The sequence below is a fragment of the Mytilinidion resinicola genome (genome assembly GCF_010093595.1).
Source record: "Mytilinidion resinicola strain CBS 304.34 unplaced genomic scaffold BDZ99scaffold_13, whole genome shotgun sequence".
In the NCBI taxonomy this organism is placed as follows: domain Eukaryota; kingdom Fungi; phylum Ascomycota; class Dothideomycetes; order Mytilinidiales; family Mytilinidiaceae; genus Mytilinidion; species Mytilinidion resinicola.
In genome coordinates this window covers 765738-782768 of record NW_022985449.1, presented here as the reverse complement: position 1 = coordinate 782768, position 17031 = coordinate 765738, and the positions used below count along the sequence as shown (strand labels likewise).

Sequence of the window (17031 nt, the reverse complement as noted above, 5' to 3'; positions counted from 1 at the left end):
CGACCCGTCTCGAGCGTCGCGCAGTCACAGCCTAGTCTCGTCATCACGGCGAGGCGAGGCCCTCTTAAAGGTCACCACGCCTTCTCAGACCAAAAAACGCAAAGCGTCGGACGTGCCTGAACCTCCCCAGCTTGTCGAGCGTCCCCGCAAGAAGGTCGACAGCGGAAACACCCCGAAGCCCACCACCCTGCCAGCTACCCCGGCCACGCTTGCATCCGCCAGCATGGACTCTGACGACGAGTTCAACAGCTCCGGCAGCGAGGAGGACTTCAATAATGACAGTGACGCCAGCTTTGGAGGCGGCGATGATGGTCAGTATTCCCGCATGTGAAGTGGTGGTGGTGGGCATAGGCTGACGTCTCAGGGTTAGACTCTGACCTGGATATGGAGGATAACGACATAGGCTTTGAGACACAAGATAAGGACATCAAGAAGTCAAAGCAAAAGTACGAGGTCGACTTCCAGGTCTTTGGCCCCGAGCAGGTCCAGGCCCAACAAGACAACCAGATCGAAGAGGTCGGCAACATCCTAGGGCAGCCGCCAGAGGCAGCAGCTATCCTTCTAAGGCACGCACGATGGAACAAGGAGCGACTGATCGAGTCGTACATGGACAATACAGATAAGGTGTTGGAAAGCGCTGGTCTGGGCGAGGCTGCGTTGCACCCTCCCAAAATCGAGAAGGTGAAGGGATTCACTTGTGACATTTGTTGCGAGGATGGCCCCGGGCTGGAGACGTTTGCTATGAAGTGTGACCACCGCTTCTGTGTGGACTGCTATAAGCACTACCTGGAGTCCAAAATTAAAGACGATGGTGAGGCTGCTCGGATTCGGTGCCCGGGAGACGGCTGCAACAGAATCGTGGACGCAGTGTCGTTGGACTTCCTGGTGACGTCGGATAAGCTCAGGGACAGGTACGTGGTTTCGCTCTTCCTGGGTTTCCTATTTTAATCGCAAGAAGATATCAGGAGCTCCTCACTCGAACGTACGTCGACGACAAGGACAATCTAAGGTGGTGCCCGGCCCCAGACTGCGAGAATACTGTCGAGTGCGGAGTTAAAGACAAGGACTTGCCGAGGATTGTGCCAACTGTACACTGTGACTGCGGACATTTCTTCTGTTTCGGCTGTTCATTAAATGACCACCAACCGGCGCCATGTGGTCTTGTTAAGAAGTGGCTGAAAAAGTGCGAGGACGATTCCGAAACGGCGAACTGGATATCCGCAAACACAAAGGAGTGCCCCAAGTGCCACTCCACCATCGAGAAGAATGGCGGTTGCAACCATATGACGTGCCGGAAGTGCCGTAACGAGTTCTGCTGGATGTGCATGGGCAACTGGGCCGAGCACGGCACGAGCTGGTACAACTGCAATAGATTCGAAGAGAAGAGCGGCTACGAAGCGCGAGACGCCCAGGCCAAATCCCGCCAGTCACTAGAACGCTATCTCCACTACTATAACCGCTACGCCAACCACGAGCAATCCGCCAAGCTCGACAAAGACATCTACCTCAAGACGGAGAAGAAGATGACGCAGCTACAAATGCAAACCGGCATGTCCTGGATCGAGGTGCAATTCCTCGACTCGGCCTCGCAAGCCCTTCAACAGTGCCGCCAAACCCTCAAATGGACCTATGCCTTCGCCTACTACCTCGCGCGTAACAATACGACAGAGATGTTCGAGGACAACCAAAAAGACCTCGAGATGGCGGTGGAGAACCTAAGCGAGATGTTCGAGAAGTCGACGGACCAGCTGGAGAGCCTGAAGGTTGAGATGATGGACAAGACGAGTTATTGTAGCAAGCGGCGGATCATCCTGCTGAATGACACGGCGGAGAACCTACGGAAAGGTGAGGGCCTTGTTATAGATTTGTTTTGAAATTCGGCTAGTGGGATCGCGAGACTGACGAACATGGGCACAGGGGAATGGGAGTTCAATGTCGCTCTTACTACGTGAGCAGGGGCCGTGGGCTTAAGGAATTGGGGTGTGGGACGCATGGGAGGGGATTAAAGGCGTCTGGGAAAGGGGAGGTTCATAGGGTGTATTTAGGACTTAAGCGGCTGCGGGTCTGTTTCTTCTGAGATGAGATTAGATGACTTGATTGTCTGGGGCATCTTTGAGCGAGCCGATGTAACTCCTCTCCTCTCCTCTCCTCTCCTCTCTCTTCTCCTTCTTTCTTCCTCGCGAGTGCAATCATGTAGCATGCATTTCAGCATATCTACTGCGCGGAAATATGTGCTCGGGATTTGGATGGTCGTCTTGTCACGCTTGTGCTGGGCAACATACCGGTATCTTTTGGTCTGGTCTGGTCTGCTTCGGGCTGATTTGGTCTGGTTCGGTTTGGACTAGTCTGACGCGTTCCTCTCTCCGTACATGTGTGGCAGAAGGAAGGGTGTTATAGATGAGTACTGATCATCGTGCGTTCTATCTGATGTCCTTTAGGATTGTCTGTGTGATGGATAAGAGTGGTGAGATGGGTGAGAAGTGAATAGATGGCAGGAGTGAGTGAATGGGAAGAGTGAATGACAGAAGTGATTGGATGCACACTGACTACATCGTTACCGTTTGAACTCCGATGAAATCGACCCTGCACAAGCTGCTATCGGTGGCCTGATCTGAGCCCTAAACCCCAGCCCAGCTTTGGTCGGCGATCAGATGGGTAGTGACGATGCTTCCCGTCCCGCTTCGGCTCGCGGCGAGCAAACTGCCACTACTACCAGGTTTTTGTGAATTTTAAAGTTTGAAGTTCGCATCATGGCCACTAATGATTCGTCCGTGTATCTGGGCAATCATCGTATTTGGGTAAATGGCACAGTGGTGGTGTTGCAACCATCGTCATAATCTAAAGGCAGTGCTCCGATTGGGTCACAACGAGCCGTGTCTTGGGAATGCGGGTTGAGGAGCATTTGTGGCTGCTGTGTAACTATGTCATAGCCTCTTGAGACAAAAGTGTTGCTTTTGAATAAGGGGTATATAAAGGTGGTGACCTCTATGCTAGAAACCGTTTGGTGAGTGAAGTTTCTACCTATTTCGACATCATCTGTACAAATCTATCCATCACCATCTCTTTAAATAGCTCCAAACTCAATCACCATGTCCGCCAACAGAACATGGAAGGCGTTGGCCATCAGATGAACGCAGCTGGATACAGCGAGGAAGAGCAGAAGATCAATCAGACCACGGAGGATGTTTCGCATTCGGCGCAGGGGCACAAGGCGAATATCAGCAACCCTAGTACGTAGACTATTACTTTCTAGGTGCCCTTGTAAAATATCTGAGGTCATGGGTGCTGATTGGATTGCAGACACGAGCGAGAAGTCGAAGAAGCATTCGAAGGAAGAACTGGAGAAGTTGGGAGGTGAAGCTGCTTTTTATGGAAAGCAGGGACTCGGCGAGTAGGCATACATTGAACGAGGAGTGAGGAGAGTTGCATTTCTAAGATCAAATTGATAACATGCTTTCAACGTTTTGATAGGAGGTCATTATGCAGACTATGCAGAGCTTTCAAATGCGTAGAAAGTGAAATATAAAGCTGTGAAAGTGACAAGTGATCGTCAACTGTGAATAGGTATCTAGGTAGACCCTTGCTTGCGTCATGTAGCGCTCCAATCAGTTCGACCTGTGCCGGGCGGGCTCAACGCCAGCGTGTCAGTTGGCGTTTATATCGACGACCGTTCTCGATGGCATCTCTTCACTGTCTCCCCAAGGCTCTTCAGAGCTTCGCTTGTAGCCTAAGCAGCCATTTCAGGCGAGGCTTAGAAATGCGGGTATCCTACCTAATTTCAAAATGCCAAACGACGACGTCCAGCCTCGCTGAAGCTGGAGCTGTATTTGTAGCCGCCCCGCTATTGTTCTAATTGCCGCTTGAGGATCTGCTGCAAGCATGCTAGCATAGCAGCTCTACATCTGTCACGCGAAGTCGCGTCTTAAACATCGCATACTCCGCGTTTTACTACCGGTTCACCTTTCCACCGCCTAAGGGCTTCACGCTCTTAGACTTCACCTTTTCTTACACTGTCCCCGCCGCTTGGACAAGGCATGAAGTCTTGGCGTGCAGCGACTCCACTTCACTTCCTCTTGTTCGCTGTTTGTTTGCGCACTTCCACCTTCATACTCCACCTTCGTCCTTCTACGCTCTTGCGCTAAGCGGTCTTTCTTCGCGTCTTTACGCGTTTTTGCTTCTACTAATTACCCTCGCGTCATTGGATATGCGCGGCAAGCATTAGCTGCAAGGTAAGTCGTCTAATAGCGCTTTCCAGAAATCCCCGGTCAAGCTAATTCGAATTGTGTCCAGATGTCTTCGAAGAAGGGTCACGTCGTTGTGACGCCTTCAGATTTTACGCATCCGAAGTCGCTTTTTGAGGGATGGACACCTCCGTTGGCCGTGACGGAGGAGTGTACCGCGGTTGAAGAACTAAGAGAAGTTTGGAATGCGATGAATCCCGGAGTCAATGAGGTGACATTCCGCCTAGAACATTTCAGCGTCTACCGCCCGAACGGTACTCATTCGAATGGAGAGTTGGAACCCCTCATCGTCTTGCGGGCGAAGTATGGAGTCAATAAGCTGCTTTGCGACGGCATACTGGCCTGTGGCGACCAGCGCCGGTGGGTGCAGGGGGTTGAGTTCCTCAGCTTGTCGATTGAAGGTTACGACGATCGCACCATACCCGCTGTCAACGTCTACATAAAATCCCGGTTGTGTCAACATGAACAAGAATGCGGAGAGCAGGACACTTGGTTTCTGTTGGGAGAACCGGCGCCTGAATACTACCGATATCATCACAACTTCCTATGGATAGCAAACTTCGGCCGATACTTTATCGACTATTTGAACCGAGACTTGGACGTCTGCTTGGATGATTTCCGAGAACATTTCTATTCTTGGGTCAAATCAGAATATAAGGATTGCTCGGAATGGCTTGCTGAGTCTGGGCGGAAAGACTTCAGAATGGATGTGGCTGCCTATGTTGACTATCTCTACCACGAAAGCGGACTTGTAAACAATGATCACGCCGACGCATTCATTTGGAAAGAATGCATGTCATCGGAGCTTGCTGCTATAAAAGAGCGGAAACAGCGAAAGACAAAAACTATATGTACAGAGCTCGTTCACGAACATTTCGTAGACACGTACTTTGGGCAGAAGTTGGCGGTGCAAAAGCTTGCCCCAGAAGTCGCAAAAGCCCGAGAGCTTAGGATGACCGAATTAGGTTTTACTAAAGACTCCACCGAATCCCAACAAGAGAACCCTTCGACTAGTATCAACCCGAAATCCTGGAAGCCCAGCAAAGGAGATTTCGTTAGCGTCAAGCGGGACGAAGGCTCGGTCTGGAAAGGCGAGTCGGATGGCCATTTCGCTTACGTTAGAGATACTTCCCAGGATGCCAAAGGAGAACTTCTACTCAGGGTTATTTGGCTTTACCTTCCGGAAGAAACCGTGATTTTCTCCATGAAATACCTTCACAAGAACGAACTCTTCTTTTCTGATCATTGCAATTGTCACGATCCACACATAAGAGCATCGGACATCTTAGGCCGGGCTCAGGTACTTCTGAATCCTAAGACCATACCACGTAATGATCAGCTTTTCGTCCAGCAAACTTACTCGACGGAAACCAACTCATTTACTACGTTTCGATTGTCAGATATGAGCTGCTCATGCAGCAAGAAACGCAAATCTGTTTTCGAGGAAGTAGAAGAAAAGTACAGCCGTGGCGATTGTGTGTATGTTCTCAAAAAGAAGGGCAAGTCATCAGAAGACGACATGCTCGAACCGATGGTTATCGAGTGTCTGGATTCCGAGACTGGCATGGTTGGAGTCCGCCATCTCGCGCGCCGAGCTCGAGATTGTCAACATAATGAGGACCCCGCAAAGGATTGGCAGAGTCGACCTAACGAGCTGGTATGGACTAACACCATCACTAGCGTTCGAGCTGATCTGATCCGCCGTCGATGCCACGTAAGATACTTTGATTCTGAAACAGTTGAGCGTGGTGACATACCAGTGCCCTACAACCGAGATGGAACTGTTGACTGTTGGTACTTCTGCGTACGCCTGGTCGACGGACAGCTGCGCCGGTTCAAGTCTCCTCCATCATTCAACCAAGGATTTGATCAATCCAATGACAAGAAGCCAAAAATGAAAGGAATGTCGTTGTTCACAGGAGGTGGGAGTTTTGACAGAGGACTGGAAGAATGTGGAGCGATCGAAACCGTTGTAGCAGTGGATTTTTCAAAATCCGCGGCGCATACTTTCCGAGCAAATCTCAACGGCCGCCCCACAGGCGCCTGTATATTCTGCGGCTCGGTTGATGACCATCTCTCGAGAGTCTTGAGCGGCGACCCGAAATTTTACGGGAAAGCAAAGATAGGGGATATCGACTTCGTGAGTGCGGGATCTCCATGCCCTGGCTTCTCTACTATGCAGAACAACAAGCTTAGCTCAAGGAGTTTGACGAACGCTAGCCATGTCACGTCATTTCCCTCATATGTGGACTTGTACCGCCCGAAGTACGCGATACTGGAAAACGTTCTTGGTATCGCAACAGGCGTCGGGAAAGACAACGTCCTTTCTCAGCTTGTTGGCTGCTTGGTATCAATGGGTTATCAGGTGCAGGTATGCATTGGCGATGGGTGGTCCCACGGAGACCCACAAAGTCGTTCCCGCCTCTTTATCATATGCACAGCGCCAGGTCTACAACCGCCAGCTCCTCTGGTACCGACTCACTCACACCCTGGCAATCTGGGGGACCGATCGTTTGGAAATCTACCCAATGGACAACGTTTCGGAAAGCGGGATTTTGGAATCACGCCTTTCCGGTATATTTCAACAAAGATGGCAACGAAAGATCTTCCCAATATAGGCGATTCACGTGTTCAAATCTGCATACCATTCCCGGACCACAGGCATTCCGCAACGACAAATTTTGCTGACAGGAGGTTGATGTCCTTGATTCCCATCAACTCAAGTCTAATGGCAGCCATAGCGCTTGAGAGGGAAATCAACCACAAGCAAGGACCAGATGATGAAGGGACAATGGAGATGATACCAAAGTTCTACAAGAAACGACAAGAACGATTTAGCAAAGATCGTCAAAATCCTAACCCCAAAGTGAACCGTTGCTGGGCGCGACTGGATGAAGAGGGCTTGTTCCCAACCGTGAAGACCGGAATATGCGCTGGATCATCACGCTACGGCAAAGTGTTACATTCGGGGCAACCTCGCATGATGACAATCCAGGAAGCCAGGAGAGCCCAGGGAATTCCAGATCATGAGGTTATCATCGGAACCCCCGAGCAACAATGGAGTATAATCGGAAATGGCGTCACGCGATCAGTAGGCCTTGCCTGGGGTTTTGCGTTCAGGGAAGCATGGTTGTCCGATAATCCAGAGGAAAAAGAGTCATGGAGGATTGAAATCACCCAACAACACAGCTCTAGGGGTGTGAGCCGCCCAGAGTTAGACTTAGCCGAGGACGTACAATCTATGCATCTCGAGGAAGACGAACCCGAAACAACTGTCACAGAAGAGATCTCAGTACATATCACTAGGGTTGAACGCTCGACAACCACTGGGACTTACATCGATCAGACCACCAGCACGACAGTGAACATTCGAAGCCACGCGCCGACAAGACCAGATGCTTCCTGCAAAGGACATAGTACAAAAGTTGGCCTATCCAAGGCTACTGAAAACCAGACTGCTCCAGAGCCGGAGAAGAAGACTTCAAGCGAAACTCCCATCAATGGTAGGAAACGTGCACGGCCACAGCTCAATGAGAGTCAAAAGCCTCGGAAGCGCACACGACAAAACACAGCTGGTACTGAGTTGGTAGCTCCTGATGACTATTCTCAAATTCCAGAAAAGTTGTCGAGGAAGAGCATCAGAACCGAGACTCGTCCTACAAACAATGACGGAGATGATGACGACGAGGATGAGGGTCCCCTGGTACCAAGATCAATCTGGAAGCGGCCTGTCAAGACGAATGGGATTCGGAGAATGGGGTAGCAATGGGGAGTTAGCACAATGGAACGTGAAAGGCCGCGACTAGGACTACCTTCTCTTTAGAAGAAGGCCTCGGAGCGTTCCCCGGGGCAGTTTCGAGTCGACAGAATCTCGCACTCGGGTCCCTCCGCTGGCTTGTGGGCAACGAGATCCTTCGGCCATTGAGATGATATGCCTTCTCCGCAGGGTGAAAGATCAAGCGCAGTAAAGACACTCAAAAAGTCCGTTGCCTGTTCCGTCAAAAAAGCTATCCGTCTTGGATAGAGCACACCATATCTAGAATTCAGGATACAAAATGAAAACTGTATCTTCGTCAGCCAGAACACATGAACTCTATGCAAATTCAAGTTGCCTTATTATGCACAGCTACTTCGAGAAAGACATGCCAATATATGATGTGGGGCTGGGGCATATTCCGTCACGTGAAACCTTTAATGCCAGTTCGCTAGTGTCGTCAACCCTAAAAGTTGCGTCCATTCACGACTCTTGAGCTCTCCTCACGTACGAGTTATCTTCAAAGGAGCCGAGAGACTGTCATAAACTAACTCCTCGCTTCGTGTGACATGCGTCAACGCTCTAATATGCGGCAGTGATATTTGCCCAGGCAGCCATTCCAATCTTTTTGCCTCCACCATCGACCTCGAGCCACAGCTTCACTCTCACTGCGCATACGAGCTACAACGCGCTTTCTCCCTGATACTAGCTATGGCGCCACCGCGCGAGCGAAATCCCGAAAAGCTCGATGACCTCCGTCTACGGTCCCGACAAGACTACCTCGCGAAACGAGAAGCAGAACAGCTTGCGCTCCTTCGCAAACAGGTCCAAGAGGAGGCGGCAGAAGAGCGGGCAAACCCTGACCTGACTCGGCAAGAGCTCCAAGACTTTCAGAAGAACCGTGAAACCCTACGCCTCGCCGAAGAGCGTCTCGCCATCGATGACCATCTCGAAGGCTATCTCGTACCTGATGCCGACTACAGCAATAAGACGGAGGTGCTGAACAAACGGCACAAGGACGATAAATACGTTACAGAGCACGATGAGTGGGAGAACGAACAAACGGCGCGCGCCAAAGCGCAGATATCAAGGCCAGTGCGCGAGGAAGACTACGAGTTCGTTTTTGACGATACCCAGGGCATAAAGTTTGTCGCTGATGTCGCGTCGCGACTGGACCCGGAGAAGCAGATGCTTCAGCGGATGCTGGATGCTGCGGAACAGAAGGCTGCTACTATCGAGGATACTAGAAAGAGCTTGCCTATGTACACATATCGGGAACAGATCTTGGCTGCGGTTGCGGAATATCAGGTCCTGATTGTCGTGGGGGAGACTGGCAGTGGAAAGACTACACAATTACCACAATACCTCCATGAGGCTGGATATACCAAGGGCGGACTGAAGATCGGATGCACACAACCACGCCGTGTGGCAGCCATGAGCGTAGCAGCTCGAGTGGCGGAAGAGATGGGTGTGAGGCTGGGCCAGGAGTGCGGATACGCTATTCGCTTTGAAGACAAAACATCGGACAAAACGGTCCTGAAGTACATGACGGATGGCATGTTACTACGCGAATTTCTCACTGAGCCGGATCTCGGTGGTTATGCAGCGCTGATGATTGACGAGGCACACGAGAGGACACTACATACGGACATTCTATTTGGACTCGTAAAAGACATTGCTCGATTCAGGCCTGATCTGAAATTGCTTATCTCCTCGGCCACTATGGATGCACAGAAGTTCAGCAAATACTTTGACGATGCTCCAATTTTCAATATTCCGGGTCGGCGTTACCCTGTTGATATTCATTACACACCCCAGCCAGAGGCAAACTACCTAGCTGCAGCAGTAACCACTATTTTCCAGATTCATCTCTCGCAGCCCGCTGGAGACATTCTAGTTTTCTTGACGGGTCAAGATGAGATTGAAGCTGCTCAGCAAAATCTTGAAGACACAGCTCGAAAACTTGGCTCACGGGCACCAGAACTCATCATCTGTCCTATCTACGCCAATCTTCCGACTGACCTACAAGCTAAGATCTTCGAGCCTACCCCTCCAAATGCTAGGAAGGTAGTCTTAGCGACCAACATCGCCGAAACATCACTGACAATTGATGGCATTGTCTACGTCATTGACCCTGGACTCGTCAAAGAGAACGTATACAATCCAAGAACTGGCATGGAGTCTTTGGTCGTGACGCCGTGCTCTCGAGCCTCCGCAAACCAACGTGCAGGACGTGCGGGGCGTGTCGGTCCTGGTAAATGCTTCAGGTTGTATACCAAATGGGCTTTCTATAATGAGCTTGATGAGAACACTACGCCGGAAATTCAACGCACGAACCTTAACTCAGTTGTTTTAATGCTCAAGTCTCTAGGGATCAACGACCTCATCAACTTCGACTTCATGGACGCACCACCCACCGATACCCTCATTCGTGCGCTAGAACAACTCTACGCCCTCGGAGCCCTCAATGATAAGGGTGAACTCACCAAGATCGGACGACAGATGGCAGAGTTCCCTACAGATCCTATGCTTGCCAAGGCTGTTCTGGCCGCTGACAAGTATGGCTGTGTGGAGGAAATCCTGTCGATAGTGGCCATGCTGAGCGAAGCGTCTGCACTCTTCTTTCGACCCAAGGACAAAAAGATCCATGCCGATTCCGCACGAGCTCGATTCACAAATAAAGAGGGGGGCGACCATTTGACGTACCTCAATATTTGGAACCAATGGCTCGACGCAGATTTCAGTCCGATCTGGGCGAAAGAAAATTTTCTGCAGCAGCGAAGTCTTACGCGTGCCCGCGATGTTCGAGACCAACTCGCCAAGCTTTGCGACCGCGTCGAGGTCACTTTATCTACCAGCGGTATCTCAGATCACGTGGCCATCCGCAAAGCCATCACCGCCGGTTTCTTCCCCAACGCGGCTCGTCTTCAGCGCGGAGGAGACTCATACCGTACGGTGAAGAATGGCATGACAGTTTTTCTACACCCCAGCTCTGTCCTCATGGAAAGCCGGCCTAAATGGGTCATTTTCTATGAGTTGGTGTTGACGTCGAAAGAATATATGCGGAGCAACATGCCGTTGGAGCCCGAGTGGCTGGTGGAGGTTGCGCCGCACTACCACAAATCAGCAGACCTAGATAAGCTGGGCGTCGATAAGAAGATGCCCAAGGGCCCAGGCAAGACTGGTGTATGAAATACTTCCAGAGGAGGTGCCGTCTGAGGGCGGCTAACGATCCTCGGACAGGAGTGGGGAAAAAAGTGCGGCTGAAAGAGAATCCACCTACGTGCAACACAACACACGAGTAAAGAGATTTTATATAAGCACGTAGGAAAGGCTTCGGACATCATAAGAGCCGCCCAGGCTTCTTGCTTCAATGGTGATCGGTAGGATCAAGGATTAGTCATCCTCAGCCCCCCTTTTGAAAATTTTGAAGCAGCCGGCACACTGCTAGCAGAAGTAACAGCTACCTCTGCGAATCGACAAGAGCAGGTAATCTCGTCGGTAGCTTGCTACACGCAACCAGTAGACATTGATAGTCATGGTATGGTGAGGGTACGTAGCCTATCTAGACCATCAATACCACTGTTCCATCCTGCAAATTCTCTCAGCTTCGCCGTGCCAACGCAATCGCCGTGGCCTTCTCCCCACCAATAAGCACCCTCCACGCTTTGACCAGCCCGCCTCCGTGCACATACAAAACCTCGTCCTCTCCCCGTCCTCTTTCTCTCCTCTGCCTTCGGGGACTCAAGATCTCGCCACCACCCGCTTTCAATGTATCACCCTTTTTGTACCCTCTCCTTCATCTCCTGTTCATGTTTCATGTACTGCTAGCGTACTCTCCGCCCTCTTGCACCTGTATCTCCATGCGTTCGCGTATGAGGAACCAGCCTCCACGGCCCTCTGCAGTAGGCGGCAATCGCCCGACACCGGGGGAGAGCTTGTCGGCTTGCTGGCGGCGCCGAACCCGGAGGAAGAAGCCAACAGATAGCAACGTCTTCGGGCTGCGCAACAGACCCTCTGGGGTCCGTGGCATGTTTTACCGCAGAGGCACCCGTGTGACGCAAGGTTTAATCGCCTTTACCTTTCCGTTTTCTGCTTGGTTTGGCGGCGTGCGTGGCAGGGCATGGCTGGGGGAAGGGTTCGATGGACGGAAGAGGATGGAAGGGCTTGGAGCTGGCGGAGCGGTGGTGGTGAGAGATCTTGCACGGCTTTAGGGAGGTTTTTCATCCCGGGGGGGTTTGTCCCTGGGGGTTTTCCTCCCGCTCCATGAAAAAAGATGAACTCTATCTTGTTTTAGCTTCGCTTGTGATGTCTTTGCTTTGCTTGCGATGGGTGTCTGTGTGAAGGACCTGTTTGAGCTGGCTATCAAGATGTTGACCAGGTGCTACGTGAGTGCCCACGTTGGAAGCCCTTCAGCTGGTCGTCAAAAACGGGGTTGGATGGCACGTCAGCTTCCTGCAAGTCTGGCCAGAGGTGTTCGCGAAGCTTGAACAGATCTTTGAGGATGGCGAGAGTGCGTTAGAACATTGTGATTTTCCGCGACTGAAGAATGTCACTTCTTACGCTTCACGTCTAGCAGGCACATTCAATCAAGAAAGCTTCAATTTAGCCTAATATATATCAATTGCATCATTCCACCACTCCGCACGTGAGAGACTTAGCGACAAGAGCTGGAATGCCCCATGAGGCACGTCGTACGAAGGAGCTCGTTTTTAGTGTATTGAAAGATTACGTTCACATAGCTTTTACTACTTCCAGCTTCTTCGGACCTTAGCTTTGCATCCCTTTCCTTCCATCTGCGCCTTTACGCTGTACGGTATGCGCAAGGAAAACCTTGCTCACCGCCCGCAAATGATGTTTTTCATCGATTCTCCGAGCCTCGGTATGACTGTGCCGTTGTTAACCTTTATTCGATTGTGCAGATTAGCAAGCAACGAATATCTGCGTGCAGCCGATTTTGGGATTAATTCTCCCGCCTTTAGGAAGAAGACGAAACCATGCACTTTCCTCCAGGCAGACATCTAGCGAAAGAGTGCAGGAGGAGCTTGAAAAGCAGGCATTGAGATTGGTCGGACTGGACAGTTGACTGTTGACGGTGCACTGAATCACGGTTACGGCGAACGGATGGTGTGATAAGAGGCGTCTGCGGGCAAGAACATCAGTATCGCTCTCCCAATCAGGAATCTCTCCGACTGTACCAGGCCCAATACAGGTAGACATCACAGATTCAAGGCAAACAAGGCGACGAAAGCAAAATATGTGACACCAGCTGAAATGGACAGCGGCAAGTAGCGATAACACGGGGGCTAGTCAAGCGTCCAATCACCCGATAGAACAATGTGGAGACAGCCCTGCTCCTAAAGCAACAAAGCTTCCATGACCATGAATGAGTCGTTCTGGCCCTCCTATGGTAGGTGGGAATTGATCGCATGCGAGAAGGATGTCTAAAAGCACGCAGTGCAGAAAAGTGCCGGCCACTCGGGTCTAGAAAGTCCTATAAAATGCCGTTCAGCTGTTTGAATGTTTCTACAGCAATTGTCCTCTCGCAAATCTAATATCTACCAAAATAAATTTAACTTCCATCTATTGAATCAACTATGTGCACGAAATATAGGACCACGTACAAGTATTCTGGAGGTGATTGCACGGAAGCATGCGACGAAATCAAGTACACCGCTGATCCGTGCGACGAGAAACCTGCCAGCGGTATTCGACACTGCCACAGGTATAAGATGATACATTCTGGATCGACTAGGAGAAAAGGTCCTCGTTCTGGACATAATCACGGCGAGCAAGGCGGAAGCTCCAGCTCGACTTAAGCAGGTTGGTATAAAACGAAAGCTGAACTTGATTACCTGCTGATATGATTCTCAAAGATGCACCATCTACGAGAAGTCAAATGAGATGCCGTTAAAGCCCATTCGGCTTCACCACTCGCAAATTTGATTTACCGTTTTCGTTCGCTTGTAAGGAATATCTACCGGGCGCGCATACAAAGGATAGGACGAAGGAAAAGATATGTATTTAGCATTCACGCTTGAACCACGCTCGCTTGACAATATACACTGTTACGTCATATACATCTATGTTCTACTTCATGAACAGAGAATTGGCAGAGGTTCTGATAAAAGATTGGAGGAACAAGGTTTTAGCAGGACGTGCTGATAAAGGCGGGCTAGTCCCGATACAACTATAGGCCGCGCATGCTTGAACTACGTAAGGTAAGTTGTGGCGTAATTGCAGGTCACGTGATATCTGTACATCGCGTCTCGCTCGAGTTGCAGCCATTTATTCCCGGCGTGCCTACAATGATTCCTGCGCCTGGCCATTGTCCTATCTTAATCCGTAGCACGTTCTTATCTCAGCTTCTAAACCATGTCATCATCTACGCCACCACAGCGCGAGCTCCTTATGGTCGGCATGAGTTCCAAAACTTACCGCATCGGAGACATCGTCAGGAAGGAATGTCATGTACTCGTTGATGACATTGGTATCACAGAGGAGAACGTAAAAGCATGCAAAGCGGAAGCTGACGTTTATCGCATCCTGGGTAGCCACCCACTTATCGCCGAATGCTTGTCTATTGGTCCCGAAAACGAATACGTTGAGCTCAAATACTATCCCAACGGCAACCTCAAGGATTACATCCATATGAATCTCGCAAACATCACTGAATCAGACCTGAAACGCTGGGCCCATCAAATGATTAAAAGTGTCGAATACATTCATTCCAAGGGAGTCAGGCATTCTGATTTCAGGCTTGACCAGTGGCTAGTTGACGCAGGCCTTAACACCCGGCTCAGCGACTTCAATGCATCGGGATTTGACGACCAGCCAGACCTTGGATTGAAAGGAACACGGGCACAAGGATTCGAGATCCCAAGCCATTGCCTCCCTCGAGATCTTGAGGCGGATAATACGGTGGAGTCAGATCTATTCGCACTGGGTTCTACACTCTACGAACTCGTAGCTGGCCATACTCCCTACGAAGGTCTAAGCGACGAATTAGTTGAGTCGTTGTTTGAGGAAAAAAAGTATCCGAGCATGGAAGGGCTTCTGCTTAACGATATCATTATGGGCTGCTGGAAACGGAAATATCCTTCTGCCAAAGACATCCTCCACAAAATGTGTGGCAGCCGAATAACAAGTTGAATGAAACGGATGGACAAGGACTAGAGAGTGCAGCTAGACAGCGCGTCGGGTGGTGACTGCGGCGGCCGGGGAGATTTGGTTTTAATATCATGGATCTTCTCTAAGTCCTATCGTGATATTTAGCGTGGTGCGAGGATAATAGCACCGAGTTCTCGGCAACTGCATCACGTCAACAACATTGAAGTAAATTGAAACTCTGTGAACTTTCAATACACTTTTTTTTTTTCCAAAACAATACTTCGAAGTTCAAAACGATTCGGGTCACCATCCATACCACCGGGGGCATGGCCAAACTCTCTCCACAGCGACAATCATGTTACCATATTTTTACTCTTAGAAGAGGGTGGTACAGTACAAGTCGATATGAGAACTGATGCGAACGACAGCAGTCATCATCGGAGATTAAGCATATTGATTACCAGCTCGCTACTGCCGTGGAGGTCAGGACTCTACCCTAATCACTCTTACTAACTTTCTCATAAACGACTGAGAGCTGGAATGTGTTATGATAGGAACAACTCCTGAGGCGAGATCTGAACCGGTCGGATGAGATGATGAACAGGTCCAAATAGCAAAACCGAGGGCAAGGGTGGATTCTCTAAGAACATCACGAGGCTGTTCACCAGGATGGTCGAGTGGACGACCATTGACCTCATCGGCAAGAACTTCAAGTCCTTCCCTAAGGACAGGATCGACAACTGGGTTAGGATGCAGTTTATGGGAGCCGCTCTGGGGCGCACGAGCGAGTTCCAGTACCCACCGGCGTCCCTGGAGATGGCCCTAGAGACGGTGGTCAAGAAGAGCGTGAACTACATCACCGCCGGGCTCAGGATCGATTTCCTGCCAGAGCACTGTGTCGCAGCTACGGCCGTAATGGCGATCAGGTCGGGGGTTAGCATTGAGAGGTTGATTACGACCTTCGCCGCAATGTCGAAGATCAACGGAGAAACGCCTATCAACGATACACGTTTGCGACGAACCCTTACCCGTATTACCGTCACTCAGAAAGCCCTTAGGCGTTTCTTTCGCCACCCCGGTGGTGTTATTTTCGCATCCCGGTTTTGTATAAAGACTGGGAACCATATAACTCTTGCAGAGGCACACACAATGCAATTCGTCGCGCAGCATACTTCAATACCAGTGCCGACCGTTCATTGTGCCTTTACTCGAAAGGGGCAGACGTACATTGTTATGGAGAGAATTGATGGAGATACGGTGGCGAATGTATGGAGGTTCTGTTCAGAGAAATCCAAGGAAGCTATCCTTGGACAGGCAAAGAAAATGATTGAGGAGTTGCGTACGATTCACCCTCCAAAGGGTGCTGGCGTTGCTAATGTGGATGGTTCTGCAATATATGATTGTAGACTTCCTCATCGCTTACGACATGGGCCCTTTCAGAACATCCCTGATTTCCATAGGTATTGCGGAATGGGGTAGAAGCACATCACCTCGATGTGCCTGCAGATATTCAGGAGCTTATCGCTTTTCACGACCAACCATGGCCTCCACCTGTATTCACTCATGGGGATTTAAGCAGTTTCAATATTCTTGTACGCGGCGATAAGATTGTCGGTATCATTGACTGGGAGACTGCAGGCTGGTTCCCTGAGTACTGGGAATATACAAATGCGCGGCTTGTCAATCCGCACAATGAGTTCTGGCAGGATGAGGTAGACAAATTTCTATCACCAATGCCAAACGCCCTAGAGATGGAGAGGGTTCGTAGAAAATCATTTGGGCTTTTCTAAATCCCGAAGCTCACTTGCAGGCTCTGTACACCAAGCTTAGCTACAGTTCTCAGCCTCGAGCAGGAGCAGTAGCTCAGGTTCCTTGATAGGAAGGAACAATGCTGTGAGTATATTGCGATATATGTAATACTCATTG

General features: G+C 50.3%; 6 protein-coding genes across 6 annotated transcripts; all 6 read left to right on the top strand.

Moving 5' to 3' along the window:
• The first annotated feature begins 169 nt into the window (after nt 1-169).
• Nucleotides 170-1976, top strand: BDZ99DRAFT_535541 (uncharacterized protein). The gene is made up of 3 exons (XM_033726563.1): nt 170-311; nt 371-918; nt 966-1976. Exons 1-3 carry the CDS (start codon nt 224-226, stop codon nt 1872-1874), a joined length of 1545 nt encoding a protein of 514 aa, XP_033574796.1. The 5' UTR covers nt 170-223; the 3' UTR covers nt 1875-1976.
• Nucleotides 1977-3121: 1145 nt separating this feature from the next.
• Nucleotides 3122-3497, top strand: BDZ99DRAFT_464742 (uncharacterized protein). The gene is made up of 2 exons (XM_033720392.1): nt 3122-3230; nt 3301-3497. Exons 1-2 carry the CDS (start codon nt 3128-3130, stop codon nt 3393-3395), a joined length of 198 nt encoding a protein of 65 aa, XP_033574795.1. The 5' UTR covers nt 3122-3127; the 3' UTR covers nt 3396-3497.
• Nucleotides 3498-3980: 483 nt separating this feature from the next.
• On the top strand, nt 3981-8340 carry BDZ99DRAFT_500135 (S-adenosyl-L-methionine-dependent methyltransferase). Its single transcript, XM_033723697.1, has 2 exons — nt 3981-4229; nt 4291-8340. The coding sequence occupies exon 2, from the start codon at nt 4291-4293 to the stop codon at nt 8002-8004; it is 3714 nt and encodes a 1237-aa protein (XP_033574794.1). The 5' UTR covers nt 3981-4229; the 3' UTR covers nt 8005-8340.
• Nucleotides 8341-13484: 5144 nt separating this feature from the next.
• Nucleotides 13485-13914, top strand: BDZ99DRAFT_66598 (uncharacterized protein). Its single transcript, XM_033728808.1, has one exon. It carries the CDS (start codon nt 13593-13595, stop codon nt 13812-13814), a length of 222 nt encoding a protein of 73 aa, XP_033574793.1. The 5' UTR covers nt 13485-13592; the 3' UTR covers nt 13815-13914.
• Nucleotides 13915-14302: 388 nt separating this feature from the next.
• On the top strand, nt 14303-15351 carry BDZ99DRAFT_464739 (kinase-like protein). Its single transcript, XM_033720391.1, has one exon. The coding sequence runs from the start codon at nt 14371-14373 to the stop codon at nt 15145-15147; it is 777 nt and encodes a 258-aa protein (XP_033574792.1). The 5' UTR covers nt 14303-14370; the 3' UTR covers nt 15148-15351.
• Nucleotides 15352-16132: 781 nt separating this feature from the next.
• BDZ99DRAFT_464738 (uncharacterized protein) lies at nt 16133-16865 on the top strand. Its single transcript, XM_033720390.1, has one exon. It carries the CDS (start codon nt 16255-16257, stop codon nt 16582-16584), a length of 330 nt encoding a protein of 109 aa, XP_033574791.1. The 5' UTR covers nt 16133-16254; the 3' UTR covers nt 16585-16865.
• The last annotated feature ends 166 nt before the right edge of the window (nt 16866-17031 follow it).

What these genes read in the sequence shown, in the direction of transcription:
- BDZ99DRAFT_535541 (XM_033726563.1), top strand. Translation starts at nt 224, where the DNA reads ATGGACTCTGACGACGAGTTCAACAGCTCCGGCAGCGAGGAGGACTTC. An exon ending in CTTTGGAGGCGGCGATGATG is followed by an intron (nt 312 to 370) that starts GTCAGTATTCCC and finishes TCTCAGGGTTAG; the next exon opens with ACTCTGACCTGGATATGGAG. An exon ending in AGCTCAGGGACAGGTACGTG is followed by an intron (nt 919 to 965) that starts GTTTCGCTCTTC and finishes AGAAGATATCAG; the next exon opens with GAGCTCCTCACTCGAACGTA.
- BDZ99DRAFT_464742 (XM_033720392.1), top strand. Translation starts at nt 3,128, where the DNA reads ATGAACGCAGCTGGATACAGCGAGGAAGAGCAGAAGATCAATCAGACC. An exon ending in GGCGAATATCAGCAACCCTA is followed by an intron (nt 3,231 to 3,300) that starts GTACGTAGACTA and finishes ATTGGATTGCAG; the next exon opens with ACACGAGCGAGAAGTCGAAG.
- BDZ99DRAFT_500135 (XM_033723697.1), top strand. Translation starts at nt 4,291, where the DNA reads ATGTCTTCGAAGAAGGGTCACGTCGTTGTGACGCCTTCAGATTTTACG.
- BDZ99DRAFT_66598 (XM_033728808.1), top strand. Translation starts at nt 13,593, where the DNA reads ATGTGCACGAAATATAGGACCACGTACAAGTATTCTGGAGGTGATTGC.
- BDZ99DRAFT_464739 (XM_033720391.1), top strand. Translation starts at nt 14,371, where the DNA reads ATGTCATCATCTACGCCACCACAGCGCGAGCTCCTTATGGTCGGCATG.
- BDZ99DRAFT_464738 (XM_033720390.1), top strand. Translation starts at nt 16,255, where the DNA reads ATGCAATTCGTCGCGCAGCATACTTCAATACCAGTGCCGACCGTTCAT.